Below are 21,302 nucleotides of genomic sequence, written 5' to 3' on the forward strand. Positions count from 1 at the left end.
AGGAGAGGGGGATTAAAGAGAACTTCTGTATGTAAAACACTTCAGAAACAAAGGTCACTAAAAAGTGGGTGGGCACATTTGTGTTTTAGTGTTGTGAGATAAACAGGTAAAATGTGAAATATAATATTGCACACATACAAAAACATGGTTGGCTGACATTTGTGGTCATTATTCCTTTTACTGTATGGCAAAAAGCAGCTTAAACATTTAGCTAAACATCTCATTTTGTGTCCTGCCAAATAAATAACACAAATAAAATTTTTCTTATCTATCTATCAATCTATATATATGAAAGATAAAATGCAACATTACTGGCTTTTTCCACATACAGGTTTTGACTATTTTATTTTGTCATATGCTTTCATAGATGCCTAATTTGAGTGTCAGTGTGTTTGTGGTCATTAGTCAGACGTCTCTGCTCTGAAAGCATAATCAGACGTGTTATTTATCAATCGTGTCTCTGCTGCCAGCAGGTGTGCTTCCTGAAAATGAATGCGCTTTGCTAAGAGGGAAATGGAACCACACTAATATTCAGACTCTGTTTTTTTTTTTTCCTCCTCCCCGCGGTGTTTGCTGCTTTTTGTCAACAGGTCTGTTCCGTGACCTTGCTGAGCAGTACAAACGAGTTATGTTTATTCTATTTCCATTTATCCGGCTAGTTTTCATTGTGCAAATGACAGGTTGTATGGATAATTGACAGATTAGGGGTCAACTTTTTTTTTTTTATTCCTGTGAAGATCTACGTTTATTTATTTTTTTCTCTCCTGAGAATCAATGATCAGAGATTGCATTTGCATTGCAAAGACTGCATGCTAAGTTTTGTACCTCAATGCTGTTAGCAGCAACAGTGCTGTGCACTTTGGCTCAATGTATGTCTGTACAAATAGAAAAGGCCCTAAAATCATCAGTAAAAGCCTACAATTTGTACAAAGGTGCTTGTTTAGTTTGTGTTTTTAATGCACTTTACACATTTTTGACCACAAATCTAGTCATAATTGTTTGGATTTTGTTCAATTGAGATGTATACATTGTCTGGTGAATAAATAAGCGTTCCTTTTATGCATGTTTTGTTGGAATTTGACAATTTGGCTGTGATATTATTATTTGAACTAACAAACAGTAACAATTAAAAAAAAATTTAAATAGAGAAAATCACCTTAAAACACGATTAAATCAAGTGATATTTATAGAGTAGGAAGTTAACTAAATGTTTTCATGGAATATGATCTTCACAAATTTTACTTTCATGCCAAAATCAGTAAAATATTATATCATTTTGAGCCATACAATGTATTTTTGACTACTGGTAAAAACTTTCTCGTGCAACAGGGATAGTTCCCTTAAAAATGAAAATAATTTACTCTTCCTCATGTGGTAAAAATTATATACTGTGCTGAAACTTTTTTGTATGAATGGCCAAACCAAATATCATTGAGAGCTGTGGGCTTAAGATAAATATACCAAATTATATTACATTAAAGTTGCAATAGGTAATTCTATTATAAAATGAATTAAGAAATTACCTATTGCAACTTTAATGTAATATAATTTGGTATATTTATCTTCAGCCCACATACTATATATTAAACTATATACACCATTGAACTATATATAAGCGTAGTTCAATGCTGAATACACAAGTCAAGCGGAATCTGCCTTTGCCTTGATTTGCTCACAAAAGTTTCTGCAATGTCCTCTATCCTCTACATTTTAAACAAAATCTGATTCATTCAAACCATTTAAAATGAAACATTTAATTTCAGTAAACTTTTTTGTAGCTTAACAATTAAACAAACAAATAAAAGGTTACATAAAATTTGAAATGACAATCTCTAAACCTGATGGGATGGCGGGCCAAATCAAAGGTTACCATGGACCCTAGTTTGGGCATGTTAGCTGTAAAAAATTATGCTGTTACTTGAACCTCTTTTATTAAGTTAATTACATTTCAACAAAATGATTTGAATTACATAAAGTTTAACCTAATATTTTTAATCACTTTGACTAATGTAAGTTGAGATGACTAGAAAATTTCTTTTGACTCAATTAAACAACTTAGGCCAGTAAGATTTGTTTTGTTTTTTTACACTGGAAGTCAATGGGTCCCAGCAACCAGCATTCTACAAAATATCATCTATTGTGTTCAGCAGAAGAAAGAAACTCAAGCAGGTTTTTAAGGGTGTATAAATGACAGAACTTTCATTTTTGGGAGAACTGTCCCTTTAAGACTGCGGGATCACAATTATGTACAATAATAAGCTATGGCTATTTAGATGATGCACTTCTTAACTTTAATTCATGAAAATGTTTGAATTTGTGCCTCTAGAGCAGGGGTGCCCAAACTCAGATGTCCTTCAAAGTTTAGTTCCAACCCCAATCAGACCCATCTGGGCTAGCTAATCAAGCTCTTACTAGGCTTTCTAGAAACCAACTTGCTTCAACACACCTGCAAGGATGAGCTTAAATCTGCAGGACACCGGCCCTCCAGGACCGAGTTTGGACACCCCTGCTCTAGAGCAACTAGGCCAGTGTCCTGAACAGTTTAACAAAAACACTAATCAACTGTACAGGACACTGGCCCTCTACGACCAAGTTTTCCCACCCCTGCTTTAGAGTAAAGCTGCGGTCACACTAGAGTTTATGTGTGCGAAATTCTGTCGTACGGCGCTGCGAAAAGGGGCGGGAATAAACAAGATTATTAGACATTAAAAAAGTGAGCGATGCTCACTTGCTCTACGTTTTAAATTTCTGTTCAAAGAGGTCATGTTTTGATCTGCGATTGGTCTCACACACACAAGTGATGCGATTTCGCAGGTCAGAGTTCACCAAGCTTGAACTTTGCACCGCAGCAACCTGCAAAACTTGACGCATGAGCCTGGAAGTCTATGGGAAGAAAAGCCCAGTGTGACTGCAGCTTGAGTCATGTCTGAAAAATCATACACCAAATTTATACTTAACTCTCTTAAAGCTGCAGTGATGAAGATGATGATGATTGTGGTTATTAGAACAAGTCACCTGGCTTACAGAAGCGTGACTAATAAAGGAAATGTTCCAGGTGATGCACTTCATGTTTTTGTGTGTTCGAAAATTGCAGCCCATTTAGGCTTATTTGTACGGGGTTGAGGGGAAAAGTCTGTACATTACTGACGTCCATGTAATTGATGTTATTTCTTTCTAGCTTATTTTTACTGCTGATGTAAAGTTGCAGAGCATGCTGTCTTGAACTGCAAAGCATTGAGGACAAAAGGGGTAAAACACTTTTGTGAGTCTATTTACACTTTTCTCAAATGTTTTTTTTTAAATATATATTTTCACAAAAATTAAATTTTATATGTAGTTAAAGTCTTATTCATTAGCCAAGCTGTAAAATAAATTATTTTAAAATATTTTCTAAGTGCTGTTAAACAGACACTTTTTTACAATATATTTTAAACATAAAAGTTTTAATAACTAGTTTCTTTTGTCTTTACCATAATATCTTACAAGATATTTTACAAGATACTAGTGTTCAGCTTAAATTGCAGTTTAAAGGTTTCACTACATTAATAAGGATAACTAGTCAAGTTATGTTAGTTAGGATTAGATTGTAGCCAATTTAATTTACATTTAGTCATTTAGCAGACGCTTTTATCCAAAGCGACTTACAAATGAGGACAAGGAAGCAATTTACACAACCAAGAGCAACAATGAATAAGTGCTATAGACAAGTTTCAGGTCTGTAAAGTCTAAGAAGGAAAGTATTAGTAGTATTAGTTTTTTTTTTTTTTTTTTTTTGTACAGTTAGTGTGATATTCTGAGAGGCAATTGCAGATTAGGAAGTGTAGTGGAGACTAAATAGTTGGGTTTTTAGTCGTTTCTTGAAAGTAGCGAGTGACTGCTGTTCTGATGCAGTTAGGGAGTTCATTCCACCAACTGGGCAGATTGAGCGTGAGCGTTCGCGAAAGTGATTTCTTCCCTCTTTGGGATGGAACCACGAGGCGACGTTCATTAACAGAACGCAAGTTTCTGGAGGGCACATAGATCAGCTAAGATCAGCTAATTAATTTCAGCTAAGAGGGCCAATAATATTCATTCATTTTCCTTCGCCTTAGTCCCTTTATTCATCAGGGGTCGCCACAGTGGAATGAAATGCCCATGTTTTACACAGCGGATGCCCTTGCTATCCAGTACTGGGAAACATCCATACACACTCATTCACACACATACACTTCGGCCAATTTAGTCTATTCAATTCACCTATACTGCATGTGTTTGGACTGTGGAGGAAACCGGAGCACTCTGGAGTAAACTCCCACCAATACGGGGAGAAGATGCACACTCCACACAGACATGCCAACTGGCCCATCCGGGTCTCAAACCAGCAACCTTCTTGCTGTGAGGCGACAGTGCTAACCATTGAGCCACTGTCACCGTGCCTATAAAATTTACCTTAAATTTGTTTTTAAAAAACAAAAATAGGAAAAGAAAAATACAGAAGAAAAAAATATGAGGAAATGTCATCACTTGAGAAATATATGAAAATATAAATAATAATAATAATTCCTTACATTTATATAGCGTTTTCTGGGCACTCAAGACGCTTTACACATAGGGGGAAATCTCCTCATCCACCACCAGTGTTCAGCATCCACCTGGATGAAGCGACGGCAGCCATATTGTGCTAGACCGCACACCAACTAATAAAAAATCTTTACAGGAAGGCTTATCATTTTGCCTGTTTTTACAATATACATAAGTGTATTTGTGCTCAAGTCTATTTTCATAATATTTTCTTGTATATTTAAGTGTATATAGATGTGTGTGTGTGTGTGTGTGTATATATATATATATATATATATATATATATATATATATATATATATATATATATATATATATGAGCAATATCACACGAATAGCAGTGCAATATGGCTGTATATCGGCACTAGTGGGAGTGGCTGAGTGCCTTAGTGTCCCACCAGTGACAATATACAGTCACAACACACTGCTTTGAGTATGATATTGTGTTCATACAACAGTTTGACGGCATATATAAGTGTATATAAAAATGAAAATCAAACACAGTTTAAAATCTTTTTGCATGAAGAACTACTTTCATCCACCGTTCACATCAGCAGCTGACGTCAGAACTGCAGAAAACGTTACTAATTCACCAGCAACACTAGAGTGTTTGAATGATTCTCTAGCGTAATGTCTAAAGTGATGACTAAACTGGTGTTTTTGCTTATATTTTAAAATTTTAAGGCTGAACGGCATGAAATGTCATCAGTCTACAGAGATTTCCCAGTATTTTTCTGTTGCAATTGGGATATCAAAATAATTTATTTACCCCCCCCTCAAAAAGAAAAAAACCATTAACGCCTGTTGTGTTTAGATTACTGTTGTGTTTGCAATAAGAAAAAATAACTCTTAACACATGCGGGCATTTATTCTTTCTTTTTACTGGACTAGTCTGCAGTAATGAAAACAGGAGCACATTAGAAACAATTATTATGCGGCTTATCATGCAATCTCTGTCTCTTCGAAATGATAAATATTTAAAATAAGCAGTATCCTTATAAATAAACTGCATATTTGCAATTCAAACAATTACATTCTTGCCTAAAAAAAGCCTACAGAGTACATCTTGTTGTCCAACAGCAGCAATATTTGTCAAACTGTAATGAGTTTATTGATCTGCTGTCCCTCTATGTGGGTGGAGTAAAATAGGAAGCTGTACTCACGCTGTTATTGCAAAATATCACACAGCTTTCAGCTGTTGTTTCAAAACTGTTGTATAAATATATATTTATCCATAATTTCTTGTTGATTTGTTTTACTTTTTTGGTACATGTTTGCCTGCACGTATAAGGTAAAAAGTAAAACAAACAGACCATAAATAATGCATGAATCATTGTAACACGTTGTGGGATGGGGAAAAAAGTAAACCAGATGAACTTCAGATGTAAAAAAAATCCTTGTAATGTTCAAGGTCTCTATAAAATAACCACATCATCTGAGCTTTTTGTTGTTGTTTTGATTTTTATGACATTGTGCTTCGCCTCAGGTCTTTCTACCCTTTTGACTGCTTGGATCAAAGCCAAAAACCATTGGGCCATTAGACTGTTTTTAATGTCAATGAAATGCCATTCTCACGCCCAGCACAATGGCCTTTCTTTAATGCTTCATAAAACAGCTTTGCGCAGTCAAACTGGCCGAGTCGGACACACGCAGAGACTAAATTCAAGTGCAGTCAAACGGGGGTATTTCACAGGCACATTTTTAAGATAAAAAAGGTCAAGTCTACCAGTGGGAGAAGTGTACTGAAATTATGTGAATTATAACACGCTTGAGTGACCAAACGGCTGCTCTGCAGGGATTCTTCATTCTCATATTTCTGGACACATTAATACTCTGACAGCAGCTTTGTTTTAGTTTTAAAATAACAAACAAATATAGAGCATTTCAATGTGGTCATGTCACTGGCCCATGAACACTTCCTGTTTGGAAGCATAACTGTAACAGGAGGCAATTCAATCATAACTTAATGTTAAAACAGCTATCATAACATTATTTATCAATATGTGGCTTTTTTTGCGTTCTCGGAAGCTCTAGAAATAAAAAATGTAAAACAGGAAATACATTGAGACCATTGTGTTTGTTTACATCCCTCAAAATGGTGTACAGGTGGGGGTTGGGAGGGTGCAAGCTGGTAGACAACTAACAAAATGTGTTGGTTTTCATACAGAAATGTTGGCATATGAAAAAACACAAACATTGAAAGTGCACTGCTGCCACCCTCTGGCCATTTAATGTAATATTCCAAATGCAGTTATTGGCTATTTTAAAAAATGACAAAGTTTGTTTACGATACATAAATGTAAATATACTCGATGTGAACCAAATTTTTTTAAACAAGAATTGGCACTGTACTTGAAATCCATTTCAAAGTCTGATAAAAAGAAATTTATGAAGATTATTTTCATGTGCCCTTTTATTTATTTTTTATTTATGATTGTTACTTCTTTTTCTTTCTCATGGTCTGTTATTTGCTTTACCATTATTATATTTCTTTAAAATTCTCTGATTTCTCGTTGCAAAAAAAAGTAATATTTGTATTGTCTGTACGGTTAACCAGTATATTACAATACATAATGTCGCATGTGAAAAAGTCACTAAAATGCTCACACGTTTGTGTAACAATAAACCATTTTATTTAAATAGTCTGTTGAGGCCTTTAAGGCAAAACTGTGTAGAATTCAAACCTTTTATGGTCACCTATTGCACATTTTCTAATGCTTCAGTTCAAATGCACATCTGAATCGGTTCATTTTTGTTCCTGTTAATACTACTTATTAGCGACAATCTCTCAAAAAGAACAACTTACAAAGTGAAATTTTGAATTACTTTGGATTGTTATCTGAGAAGACCCAAAAATAAATAGCAACAGGAAACATTGAAACAATTTTTTGAGCACTTCATATTGCCAGATTTGTTGGTAAAATGCTATTTTTTAACAAATTTCATTTGGTATAATTTGTGTCTTAATTTTAATGTATTTTTTGTTGGTCAGTTATCTACAAAAAGTACATCAAAGTAAAAGTCTCTACCTTTAGATAATCATCTCACTGTCCAACTGTCCGTAATCATCTGAAATACAAAAATAGACATCAAAAGAAAGGCCAATCAAAAACGAGTTCCTATACAAGCACAATTTGACGTGCAAATGTAAATGGTTTGATTATTTATTTGACTATTTTATTGTTTATTTTAAACTTGAGAGCCCTTGTGTCCTGACTTTTTAGCAATATCAGTAGCAATATCTGAGGAGTAGCAAATTACATCATCAAAATGTGCTACCTACTCTTTGAATGGGAGGTAGGTCTTTCTTTACTTTAATGAGAGGACAACAATTATGCCTTAACTTTTTTTGGATGGAGTCTTTTTTTTTGTTTTTTGATAAAAAATGCGACAACAGAAATGTCAGACTGTTGTTACATTACTCTGTTTATACCTCCCCAAGATGTCAATTTTTCTGGACCAATTTTTCTGACAGCATTCAATGGAAGAGAGCATGGTTATTATCTGAAAAATTCAGCATGTCCAACAAAATAACAGATACATTTTAAGGTTTTGCATGAAGTATATACTACAAATTCCCAAATTGCTAATTATTTTGATATATCTAATTAATGTACTTTCTGCAAAGTACAATGAAGAGACTTTATTTCACTTATTCTATTGTTGCATTCACGTTAAACTTCTTTGGAACAACATTATTTTATATTTTATTGATCATCCTTTAAATTTGTCTTTAAAAGATATATTTCTGTATTTCTCAGGTAAGGATCATGCTTTCAATCTTAGTATTTTTGTGTTACACTGTAAATTTTTAATATTTAAAAATAAGTTCCTAAAGGAAATAGCTAGATTTAATATTTTCCTTGTTGAAATTTTTTTCATTATTGAATCTCTTAAGCTTGATAATAAGTTTATTAGCTTATGATAATCTTTTTTTCTTCTTTCTTAATGTTTTTATTTTATTTTTTCTTCAATGCATGTTATTCTTGTATTCAATAAAAAAAATTTAATAAATACATTTTTAAAAAGTATGTGAGGTAGGACAATCTGACAAAGAAGGACAAATCGACAGATCACCGGTACTATTCTCCATTTAAAATGTATGAACCACATAAAACTAATTTTAAAAAATGTAAACTCAAATAACGTTACTAATTAATTAAAGAATAGTTTAGGTTAACGTTACATAGAAAAAAAAACATGAAGGCGTATTTCAGTTTCGTCGCAAACACTAACGTTATAATCAAAGTAATTTCAAAATTAGTTTAATGTTATAATAGTTTATTTGGACGTAAAAAAACAGCATTGAGTTTTGACATAAGCAAGGATAACCCGGTGAAGCTCCACTGAAATATTAAATGTCTGTATAATCAGCAGGACAGAAAACGTGTGGTATTTGCTTGACGTCTTACCTCCGTGCTTTCGTTTGGATTACAAACACAAAGAAAGTGAACTAAAGTTGAAGTGTGTAATGTTTTTTTATGTTAAAATACGTTCTTCTTCTTCTTAAACGTGTAGAGAGACATACAAGCCGCCAATTTCAACTTATATCCTGCTTGTGTCGCTGTTAAAACCAAAAATGTTTGTTTGAGTTGAGAATCTCGACCAACACAAGATAACACTGGCCTAACCAATGGCGTGAGTTTGGGGGAGGGATTAAATTAATGTGTGACCAATGGTGGAAAGGGAGCGTGTGTTGTGGCGCTAAAACTACACACTTCACCTTTAGCGTATAGCAAAAGCAGCACATGACTGTCATCTAGCACTAAAAGCTCGTATTATCATTATGATGACTAAAAATACAAAAACATTCAACCAGATATTTTATTTTTAAAATTGCTGGCAAGAAAATGGCACTGATTAGGAAAATAAAGACTGAAATGATTCTGGAAGCCCTGATGAGTCCAAGTTTAAGACTGTAGAACAGGACCAAATATACTTTATCTTTTTATAACACCTCTGAGGAAGGAAATGTAGATTTTTCCCCCCAACACATTACATCATAGCCATATCTGGATGTATACTGAAGATCTGAAACAGTTAAAGCAAAAAGAAAAACAAAAAACATGTCACTTTATGGAGAACTCTATACATTTTGTGTACAAGCTCTGATTCTTTACATACAAAGGCCTCATTGGAGAAAACGGACATTCATTGGGTCGTACCATCAAACTGAGAGGGAAGGGATTGCTGGTCGAGCTGCAGTGCAAAAAATGGTGAAGATTAGTGGATAACAGAGAAACATCCCAACAGGATACAAACTCGTTGTCCCTCTTGCACCATAAACACAAGGCGAAAATCAATATTTGCAGATGTGTTTGCCAAGATTTAAACAACTGTGGCTGTTTTAAAACACTCACTTGCCATTTTGCCTCCTGCACATCCATTTTCTACTCACAATTACATTGCATTGTACTTGACAGGATACAGAAACCCTTTTTTGGAGAAAGGCCAAACATATTATATGCTTACTTGGTTACAAGCGAGCTCTGATTTCATACAAATGGATGCAGTGGCAGAAAAGTAGTGACTGATCATTTATAGACACCTTTCCCTCCTGTTCAAATGTGCAGGACTATAGTGTTTCAGGTGCTTATTATATATATATATATATATATATATATATATATATATATATATATATATATATATATATATATATATTAAACACTGGTGTGTGTGTGTGTGTGTGTATATATAGACATCATTCTAATATATTAATGTACAAAATATATATTCTAAAATAGCTTTGACAGTTTGGCTTTTGGAGTCAAAATATAAAATGTTAAAAATACAAAATCAGCCATATCTGGCCATTTTCCTCTGTCCTTATAGTGTCTTCAGTGTAGAGCAGTGTTTGTGTGCAGTTTTGTGAATGTCAATTTGTGTTTGAAACACAAATCAGCAGTCTCAAGCCCTGGTCATGCAGGAAGTGACTTTGCCATCAACATTTACACTTCGGCTCAAAGCTTGCTCAATTTCATTCCTTGTTGACATCAAATTAGTTTATGCTTATAAAAATAAACAATTTGTAATGAAATAAGTTGCATTTAAGTTGTAACTGCATTATGAATCATACTGAAGATCAATAAAAAGATCAGTGTGTGCTCTTAGTCATTGTTGGCAGCTGTTTGTAATGAAATCTCAGACGTGGCTGTTATGCACACGCTTAACTGTCATATAATACACATGGTTTCTTAATATGTAATACTGTCCCTGAATGTGGTAAGAGACATGAAACTGGTGATTGCAAGCACACACTTCAGTCCAGATGATTCAGATCGACAGGCTCCATCAAGTTACTCTAAATTCCAACAATGAATCCATCATTGGACCTTGCTAGATCCTATTGTTGAAAAGTCACTGGCGGCATGAACAAGGCTTCATCTAACTCTAGATCTCTTGGAGGTAACACTATCAACGTACCTGTAACAACCACAGTTGCTGCAGCAAAAGTCGGAATACCATAAAGGGCTTGTGGAGCTGCTGTGCTCACTATGGCCTCCTACCATATATTAGCTCATTGTGATATCTTTATCTATTGTGATATCACCTAGACAGTGTTGAATGCAACAGGACCGTAAAACAGAACTCTTTACATACACTGACGAATCATATACACATAAAACGTGTGTTTTACAGGTATATTGGCTTCAGTGTTTTCATGCAGTTTCGTTTTGGAGCCACCAGGGCCAGTCGGTGGAGTATGATCGCAGTCAAACCCGAGAGAGCCAAACCTGAGAGAGCCAAAGCCAGGTGCAGAGAACGCGGTGCATCTGTCCTCTCTTGGCAAAATAAGGAATATAAGACCGGGAGAACTGCTTTGTATGCCTTGAGATTCCTTTGTTTCTTTGGTCTCTGAGGATGAATCATTTCTGAGCTGTTCCATACCTTAAATAAAGGAGGCAAAGCCTCCGTTAATCCTATAGGAAGTCTCAGTGTGCAAAGAGGCCACTCTTGGACTGAGTGACGACTGGTTCTGAACAAATCCTATTGCGATTGGTCCAGAAGGATGACCGTCTCAACAGCTTGGCCAACAGCATCTCCTCCTTGTGACATCTTAATAATGTTCTGAAGGTCAGACACTGAGGGTTAACTGTTATTGGGTCCTCCGTTTAGGAAGTAGGTCATCATTTCGCCTTTGCCTTTCACTTTGACAACGCCCCTGTACTCCAGTGTATAGTTATAGGAGCTGAGAACCTGGTAAAGGTCCGTTGTGACCTGAAACACAGAGAAAATAAGGGCACATGAGCATTTGTTAACTGAACGGTATGTTAAGCAGAATGTTAAACTTCAAGCACTAGTGAAAAAACTAGCACTAGTGAAAATCTTCACATGCTTATCTGAATTATCATAAATTCAAGTTTTTTGAGTCAGAAATTGGATATGAAAGTCCTTCAGAGAATTTGCAACAAACTATATAATATAGTATACAGTATAAGATATACGAGCTTCTGAGTTAAGGGTGGGTCATAAAATTGTAAACAGTGAACAGGGAAGATCAGCAATCTGTATAATTAGATATCACGGAGAAAGTATGCAATAGAGGAGATTATCTGTGGCTAGTAGTCAAAATGTGTGGGCAACTTTATCTTGAAGTGTAAAAAACAGTAAAAAAAAAAAAAACAATAAACAAACAATATAAATTAATGTTAATATAAATTATGAATACAAATAAACAGATTTTTAACGAAATTCTCCATAGAAATAGCAAAAAATGTCTACAGGTTCTGTCAGGCCCTACCAGTAACTCAAACATACAGTACTGTGAAAAAGTCTTAGCCCACTGGTATTTTTCACCCCCCCCCCCCCCCCCCCCCCCCAAAAAAAAAAGCAATGCAATGGCATCAAACTCATGGAGGGCCACAACTCTGCATAGTTTAGCTCCAACCAGCTCCAACTCACATCTGCTTAATAGTCGTAGTCTTGAACACCTTGATTAGTTGCATCAGCCGTGTTTGATTAGGGTTGGCGCAAAACTGTGCAGAGCTGCGAGTTTGAGACCTATGGTTTAAAGTCAGTTATTTCTATATTTTCCATGTTGGTTTGAAATATGAATTTACATTTCCAAACATTATTTTGGTCATTGTAATTATAAAGTCAGACTATTTTCTGCACAAGAAGTCTGACAATAGCCTGTGCTCCACACAGAGATCTGATCTGATCATTAGTCTGTCTGGAACAACATGAAGAAACATAAACTGAGACAAACTAAATCCAGACAAACTTTGGCAACATCTCTAAGATGCTTCAGTCAATTTTGGTCCCTATTGACATGATAGCATCACGCAGTTGCTGCAGATTTGTCGGCTGCACATCCATGAATCAAATCTCCCGTTCCACCACATCCCAAAGGAGCTCTTTTGGATTGAGATCTGTTGACCCTGGAGGCCATTTGAGTAAAGTGAACTCATTGTCATGTTCAAGAAACCAGTCTGAGAAGATTCACGCTTTATGACATGGCTCGTTATCCTGGTGGAAGTAGCAATAGAAGATGGGTACACTGTGGTTATAAAGGGATGTACATGGTTAGCAGCAATACCTAAGTTGGCTGTGGCGTTGACATGATGCTCAATTGGTACTAATGGACCCAAAGTGTGCCAAGAAAATATCCCCCACACCATTACACCACCACCACCAGCCTGAATCAGTGATACGAGGCAGAATGGATGCATGCTTTCATGTTGTTGATCTCAAATTCTGACCCTACCATCCGAGTTTCCTTTTCTCAGGTGACAGGATTGGGACCCGGTGTGGTCTTCTGCTGCTGTAGCTCATCCGCCTCAAGGTTGGATATGTTGTGCGTTTATAGATGTACAGTAGAGTTGGACAGGTGTACCTAACAAAGTGGTCGGTGTGTGCATAAACACTGATCTGCACAAATTGCACAGACCATGAATCTCACCTGTATTCTCTCAGGTACCCCAGTGCTGTCCATACGGCTGGCTACATTCACAGTATTCCCCCATATGTCATATTGTGGTTTACGAGCTCCTATGACTCCAGCCACAACAGGACCCATGTTGAGACCTACAGAAGAATGTTTTTCATTTAAAAACAGTAAAATATATTCTGGTCATTTCTCATCTGACAGACCACTGTAATCCTACAGAATTGCTTGCTACAAAAAAAAAAACTTTAAAAAAGGATAACATGTCTGTTTCATAAAATAACAAAAAAATAAAAGACAGAATAATCATCTAACTGCTCAAATGTGTTGGTTATTCACATAGTCAGATCCTCACCGATCTTCATTTTGAAGTTATTGAAAGAGTGCTCATTGATGTACTTCATCTGGTCCATGAGGCGCATGGCGTAGTCGGCTAGAGCGCGAATGTGTGACCTTCCTGCTTTATCATAAGTGGAGTCATTAAGCCCAGAAGCAGCCATGTAGGTGCTGCCGATGGTTTTGATCTTTTCTAGTTGACGGAACTGATCCTCACTAATGATCTGCAAGAAGAAATGAAATGATGGATTCCACCATTAATGAGGAGTTATTAAGGAGTTATTACGTTTAAGAAAGAAAACAAGAAGGTTGGAAAAATGCAGGCTCAGTTTCACACACAAATCTAATTTGAAACAAATACCAAATCAACTACATGTTTAATGTGAAAACAAAAAAGAACTGAATTAAATGTTATTTCGATAGGTTTTTCTACAGTACACTCCTATTGAGAATAGGCCTGTCACAATGAACAACATAGACTTATCGCACAACACATGGCCATGACATCAATCGTTTTTGGTGATGCAATATATAATCGCCCATACAAAAGACAAAACAACATGAGCAAAATTTTAGCTGATCTCTATTGGAGGTGTTAGTGTCCGTATGGTCTATTTATTTTAAATTACTTTAGTACATTTTCATCTGGGATCTGTTATTTTTGTCTAGTTCAATTGACCTATAATTACCTTGCACTTTTTTATTAACATACAGTTAAAGTCAGAATTATTAGCCCCACCCAATTATTAGCCCCCGTTTACCCCCCCCCCCCTCCCAATTTCTGTTTAAGAGAAGATTCAAGACACTTCTATACAGCTTAAAGTGGTGATTAAAAGCTTAACTGGGTTAATAAGGTTAACTAGGCAAGTTATTGTATAACAATGGTTTGTTCTGTAGTCAATCAAAAAATATATAGCTTAAAGGGGCTAATAATTTTGACCTAAAATGGATTTTAAAAAAATTAAAACTGCTTTTATTCTAGTCAAAATAAAACAAAAAAGACTGTCTCCAGAAGAAAAAAATATTATCAGCCATGCTGTGAAAATATTCTTGCTCTGATAAATATCTTTTGGGAAATAGTTAAAAAAAGAAAAAAGAAAATCAAAGAGGGACTATTAATTCTGACTTCAACTGTATATCATTATTATTATTATTTATTTGTTTAGGACAGACATTTTCACATTCTGATTCCAATGCCTACTTATTAAATTGTTAAAATGACTTTAATTAAATTAAATATTCTTAAGAAATAAATATCACGTGTTCTTTGAAAAACTGTACATGCATTATAATGCTATATTATATTGTCATTCTGGCATTAATTAATGAGTGGCATAAAATGGTTTTAAGATGACAAAAATATATATTTCTCGCAATATATTTTGGTGCAATTCATTTGACAAAAAATAGATATCATGATAAGCCTAATTGAGAAACAATATAATCCAAACGCATTGAGAAAAAAAAAGGTCAAGGGTAAAAAAAAGGCGAGACATCCCATTTTGGTGTCAATATTATTAAACTGATTTTACATATAAAACATTAAATGCAAACAATGCGTCTACTGCTTCAAATAACCTCATCAAATTATTCCAAAATTTGGATAAAATAATATTATTTAAAGAAAAATGTATGTAAAATAAGTAAAACAAGTGGTTTGAAAGATACTAAGACAAATAATGGTATATAAAAATTGTTACAAAGAATAATTTGGTGCCTGTCATCTGTAAATCAAAGTAAAAATGCATGATAGCCATTATTTGTTCTTATGAAATTTTAATTGTAGAAAAAAATTGTCTTTGTCTTGAATTGGCTGAGTCAATTGAGGGATACTCTAAGTATGGACCTCTTAGACCAGGGATGTCAATCCGGTTCCTGAAGATCTGCCTACCTGCAAAATTTAGCTCTGACCCTGTTCAAACTCAACTAAATTAACTAAGTATGATCTAAAGGGGCACTTGGTAATTAAAAGACGTGTATTTGATTTGATCAAGGTTGCAGCTGAACTCTGCAGGAAGATAGATCTCCAGGAACAGGATTAGGCACCCCAGTCTTCGAATATTCTTTAAAAAATACTTACATAACCATTTCCTTCAAGTCTAAGCATACTGTAATTTTTGTTTTGTATTCAGTTGCAAATAAAGATAGATTGGTCTATTTTAAGTTTATTTACAGCGTTTACATATATTTTTCAGAATCAGAAATGCTTCAAAATGAGAAATTCTAGCATAAAGCAAGTGTACAGGATCAAGCTCAAATATTTATGAAAGATCTGCTGTACTGTACCTCGTCAAAGTCAGCGATGATCTCGTTGAGAAGTCTCAAGCATTCAACACCTTCATTATTGGCCTCCAACTCCACGTAGAACTCGGAAAAGTTGCTGATGGAGGCAAACATGACAGCCACACATTCACACGACTGGTAGTACAGCTCGTCATTCCTCCGCTCGCGGGCCAGAAAGTGTGCAGCCACATCTTTGGGCAAGATGTTGTGAAGAAGCCGACGATTGTAAGCCTGAAGTTCTTCCATCTCCTCCTTTTCTTCTGTGGCCTACAAAGACAAAAACACAAAAACATTTTATGCTACAAATAAAAAACTATATTTAGACTAAGCAACTAGATAGAGTAAATGCTCCTTTTTGCACCAACAAAATGACTGCAGTTACAAAAATGAGCAAAAATCTACATACAGTACAAACTTCGACACTTAAAATAAATCACATTTAAAAGAGTTGATCAGCCTTTAAATGAACTCTACTGTAACAGTTCAAAGGATTTTTATTAAAAAGTTTAGACAATTTAATGCTTTCTTAGAAAAAAAAAATTAAAGGATAGTTCATCCAAAAACAAAAAAATGTTTAAAACTAATATGAGTTTCTGGTTTCTGGTTCAGGTTTTTTTTTTTTTTTTATAATTATTTTTTAGGGGTTTTCACCTTTATTTTTGAAAGGACAGTAGAGAATAGACAGGAAAGCATGGGGAGCAGAGAGAGGGGAAGGATCGGCATAGGACCGCGAGGCGGAATCGAACCCGGGTCGCCGCGAGCACTGGAGTGCATGTGTCGACGCACTAACCACTACACCACTGGCGCCGACTTCTGGTAACATTTTCTATGAAACTCAAGTTTATAATGCCACAGCCATATCACCCTGCAGCCCAAGACTGGTTAATCCCTGAAGCTAAGCAGGGCTGAGCTTTGTCAGTAACTGGATGTGAGACCACATGGGAAAACTAGGTTGCTGTTGGAAGTGGTGTTAGGGCCTACTTACACTATGCTATCCTAACCGTGCCCAGGCACGTTTCCTGGATTGTTTTAGAAGTATGTGTGCGCTGAATCGGGCTCAGGCACGGTTCACTTGGCCGGCCCTGGCCCGGTTGGAAGAGGTGTGCCTGAGTGTGATTCACTTGGGCTTTGGCACGGTACGTTTGTGTGTGAGTGCAAAGCGCACCTAAGCCCGAAACTGAAAGCGAGACGTGACTTTTAAGGGACTGTTTCATATGGACTTATTAATCATTCTTACTGTTTAGTGAATGCAAACTGTCATAGGTTAAAGACGCAAACCCCTCACTAGACACGAAAGCTGCACACCTTTAGCAAACCTCCTAACTCCTGCAGCACGAGGACTTTATGATTGTTTATGAGCGTCAAAAGCGGCTGACCTGTTCGGCAAAATATTTGACTGCATGTCACTGCATGACAAACGACATAACTAAAGAAATCTCCACTGCTGAGCCAGAACGCTGCTGACTAGTGCATCATCGATGACTTAAGCATGCCCAGGCCCGAATGTAAAGTGAGTGCGGGCCGTCGGGGGGAGACGTGAGGGAGGACAAGCGTGCTTTGGCCTGGTTCAAGGCAACTGTACAGTGTGAGAACGCCCTTAGAGAGGCTAGCAGGAGGTGCTCAACCTGCTGTCTGTGTGGGTCCTAATGCCCCAGTATAGTGAAGGGGACACTATACTGCACAGATTCAAAACACATTATACATGACTTATAAGTATTAATTAGTAATCATGAGTGTATTTATAAAGATGCAGTTTGCAATGTTAAATTGTTGTTATGCTATTAACAGCTACAAAGACTTAATAGTGATTTTGTTCTTTCAAATAAATGAATGGTTTTGTATTGTTCATAAGAGCCCTATTCATTATTTATACTTACTATAATAGTTGAGAGTCATATAATAGTAGAGTCATAGTTGAAGGCTTTAAGCAAAGTGAAAGATGTATGTTTTATCAATATGTGCATTGAAATATGAAATGTATCAACAATAAGCATTAAAAATACTATTATAAATGCTAAATAATACAGCATATTTGTTCTCTTTATAAACACATTTAAATAATTGTTAAGATTGGTTTTAAATACTTATAAACAGTCCTAATTAATACAAAATTAAGAATGAAAAGTGAAAGATTTTCTTCTGTTGAACAAAAAAGGAGACATTTAAAAAAAAAATGCCGAAAGCTAGTACCCATTGACTTCCATAGTAATTTTTTTCCTACATTGGAAGTTGATGGGTACCAGAAATCAGCATTCATCAAAATATCATCCTTTATGTTTAGCAGTAGAAAGAATCTCATAAAGGTTTAAGAAACACATAAGGGAGAGTAAATAACGATATAATCTTTATTTTTAGGTGAACTGACCCTTTAAAAAATGAATTTTTGAACAGCAGAGTAAGAAGTGCTACAGAAAAATCCTTAATAACAAGAACAAAGAGTAGTAGTAAAAAATCTGTGGAAATTGAACCTGAAAAATGGCTTCTTTATTTAACAGCCTTTTACAAAAGATTCACATCATCACAAAGTAAAACATACCTGTAACTTCCAGAGAAAGTCGAGTCTGGCGGTGGACTCAACCTGCTGTGCATGAAGGTAAAGCGCCAGCACAAAGACTGTGATGACCACTGGAGTCACGATCTTTAGAGGAACCCGGGTGTCCACAATACTAAAACAGACACAAAGCACAAGCGTCAACAATTTCACACTACAGTTCAAAAGATTGATGGACTAAAGCATGTTAATTTGCTACCAGATAACAATCGTAACATCATATTATCACAGTATCATTTTATTTATATTCATAAGGAGACATCAATCTCTATTGGCATGCAATGAAAACAACTGGCAACAGCTGCTCAGTGGCATTTCTGTCAGTTCACTGATTTAATCTTACCATGTTCCATTGTTAGGCGCTCTGTGAACACAAAGAAAAAGCAAACGCATTAGGTTAGAGCACAACACTTTATCTTCAAGACAGACTTAGTTAGGGGTGTGTGATATTTATCAATGGTAACATCCTAACTGTTGTTTTAACTATGTGTGAGCTGGCATTATCATTTATATCATTCACTCTGGAAAAAAACAAAAACAAAAAATGAGAGTGCAAAAGCATTCAATGTCTAACTAAGCCTATAAGAATGTAGTTTTAGAGACATGATATGAAAGCAAAAATAACCCTGTATGAGAATTGTTTTTATATTTATAAAATATAATACAGTTAAAAAAATTACACAACCAAGAGTGCCATTTTTAAACAGACTATCAGTGCATGAGTGTGATTCCAAATGAGATATTGATTTTATACAACAGTTCAACAAAAGTTACAACTGAGTAACTTTATTTTAAAGTATTTTTTTTTCTCTCTGTTTTGGCAAAAAATTACTTCCTAAGCTGAGGCAGAACATTTGTGTGTTTCAGATCAACACTTTAACGTATATATCAAAAAGATTTTTTTGGTATTGTGATGTAGTTCCAAGAAAAACAGAATATTAAATGAGAAAACAGTGAGCGTGGCTTGTTTTTTCTACTGCAAGCTGATTAGATGTAGTAAAGTAGGCATTTCATTCAGAAAGATGGGGAAAAGGGTTTGAGGAGAGTTATTACAACCTAACATACGCCTCCTCCACGCATTTCTGTTTGTTGTCAAAACTGACATTTGGACCAGTGTGTTTAAGTATGCCACGCCCAATACCTCAAAATTACATCATCTAAGAGTTTAACTGAAAACAAACAGGAAGTGCACTTATTTAATTTTAGATTACAAGGGCAAACCTCTTTTTTTTATTAATGACTTGCACAGATAAACTGTTCACCACAAAACTAGTAATGTGAGCTAACAAAATCATATGGTTAGTTTTGATTTCATTTGTACTTTAAACTAAAATGCTAATTTCAGAATGTTAAAATATTACCTCTTTTATCAAAACCAATAAATACAAATTTTCAGCCCTAATGAGCATTTTGAAATCAATTAAACATATGACTACTGTTAGGACTGCGTTTTGTGTTTCGGTGTGTTTGATTTATTCTAGATTGTGGTCAGCGCTCTTATTTAAACCCCGGCAGAGAGTTTGTCGGGGCCGCTGTCCATTCACTTGGCAGTTGGTCAGAGCTGCGCTCCAATTTGGCCATGCTTTGTTTCGCATCCATGCACTGTCACTGACAACAAGTACCACATCCATTTACTTGCTTTTCACACTGATTGAACATACTGATACTGATGTTTTGATTATATTATTTACAATTGTGTTAAATGAATCTTTTTTTTATTATTACACTTCACCGTGTCGTCTCCCTCACTATGTTACATCCCTGAGCCAGGTGTAAAACTAAGTTTGGTAGTGAGCATTATAAATTTAGACACAACTTGAATCTAGGCAAAATAATAGACAATATTCAGCCGGGCCTTAAATTTGGGCCAATTCACCCATAAAAAGCACAGGACAAAACACAGCTTGGATGCATAATGGTCTCAGTATGAATAAAGACAAGCTTTTAAAATACAGCACAAAACATGCATAAATGATCAGCCTTTTCTATATATATATATATATATATATATATATATATATATATATATATATATATATATATATATATTTATTTATTTATTATTATTGTTATTTTTTTTTTTTTGCAGGAATGTAACTAAATACTGATGTAAATGTTTTTAATAATTCAAGAAAATGAAGACAGATACTCACAGGGCATTGGCCATGACCAGCAGGTCCACATTGTCAAAAAGGCTGACCTCGGGCACCTCCATGATAAGCACATACAGGATCTCAATGAAGAGCATGAGGAAGAGTTTACCGATACTGCTGACCTGTAGAAAAACTGAGCAGGCCAGCAAACTGAGCAGCACACATGATGAGAAGTACTGCAGAGGATGAGAAAAAAAAAAAAAATTCACATCAGTCTTTTACTTTCCTTTTAAAATATTCCATGTATGATTTATCAAAAGACAAGCAGAGCCTAAAAAGACACCCTTGAAAAAAATATGCAGGAAGGGATCAAAATCCAGAAAAAATAGTCAGGCTGGCTTTTAGAGCCTGGTACTGTTCCTGTTACTGTTAACTTGAATCTGTGGTAGTTTATTTACACTGTTTTTATATTTTTTTCTGAACAAGCAATTATTTAGAAATTAAGCAATGTCTTTACAAATAAAAGTTGGAAAACAAATTAATTAAGGAACATAAAACAGCAGTGTTTCTCTGAGATGCACAAATGCTC

At 35.3% G+C, this 21,302-nt stretch overlaps 1 protein-coding gene across 5 annotated transcripts in view; it reads right to left on the bottom strand.

Annotated features, from left to right (window-relative positions):
* Positions 1-8,765: 8,765 nt before the first annotated feature.
* The window catches only part of adcy5 (adenylate cyclase 5), a 153,953-nt gene continuing 141,416 nt past the window's right edge, over positions 8,766-21,302 (bottom strand). For 2 of the 5 annotated variants that reach the window (XR_012384995.1, XR_012384994.1), the window contains exons 15-22: positions 20,774-20,949; positions 18,964-18,984; positions 18,606-18,735; positions 16,073-16,336; positions 13,806-14,010; positions 13,466-13,590; positions 10,987-11,781; positions 9,371-9,759 (exon numbers count right to left, since the gene is read on the bottom strand). Coding sequence is in view for 2 of the 5 variants with exons in the window: in NM_001171585.3 (NP_001165056.1) it covers positions 11,653-11,781; positions 13,466-13,590; positions 13,806-14,010; positions 16,073-16,336; positions 18,606-18,735; positions 18,964-18,984; positions 20,774-20,949 (1,050 nt within the window). In the remaining 3 variants the exon portion in view is untranslated. 5 annotated transcript variants of the gene reach the window in all.

The sequence above is a fragment of the Danio rerio genome, chromosome 9 (assembly GCF_049306965.1).
Source record: "Danio rerio strain Tuebingen ecotype United States chromosome 9, GRCz12tu, whole genome shotgun sequence".
In the NCBI taxonomy this organism is placed as follows: domain Eukaryota; kingdom Metazoa; phylum Chordata; class Actinopteri; order Cypriniformes; family Danionidae; genus Danio; species Danio rerio.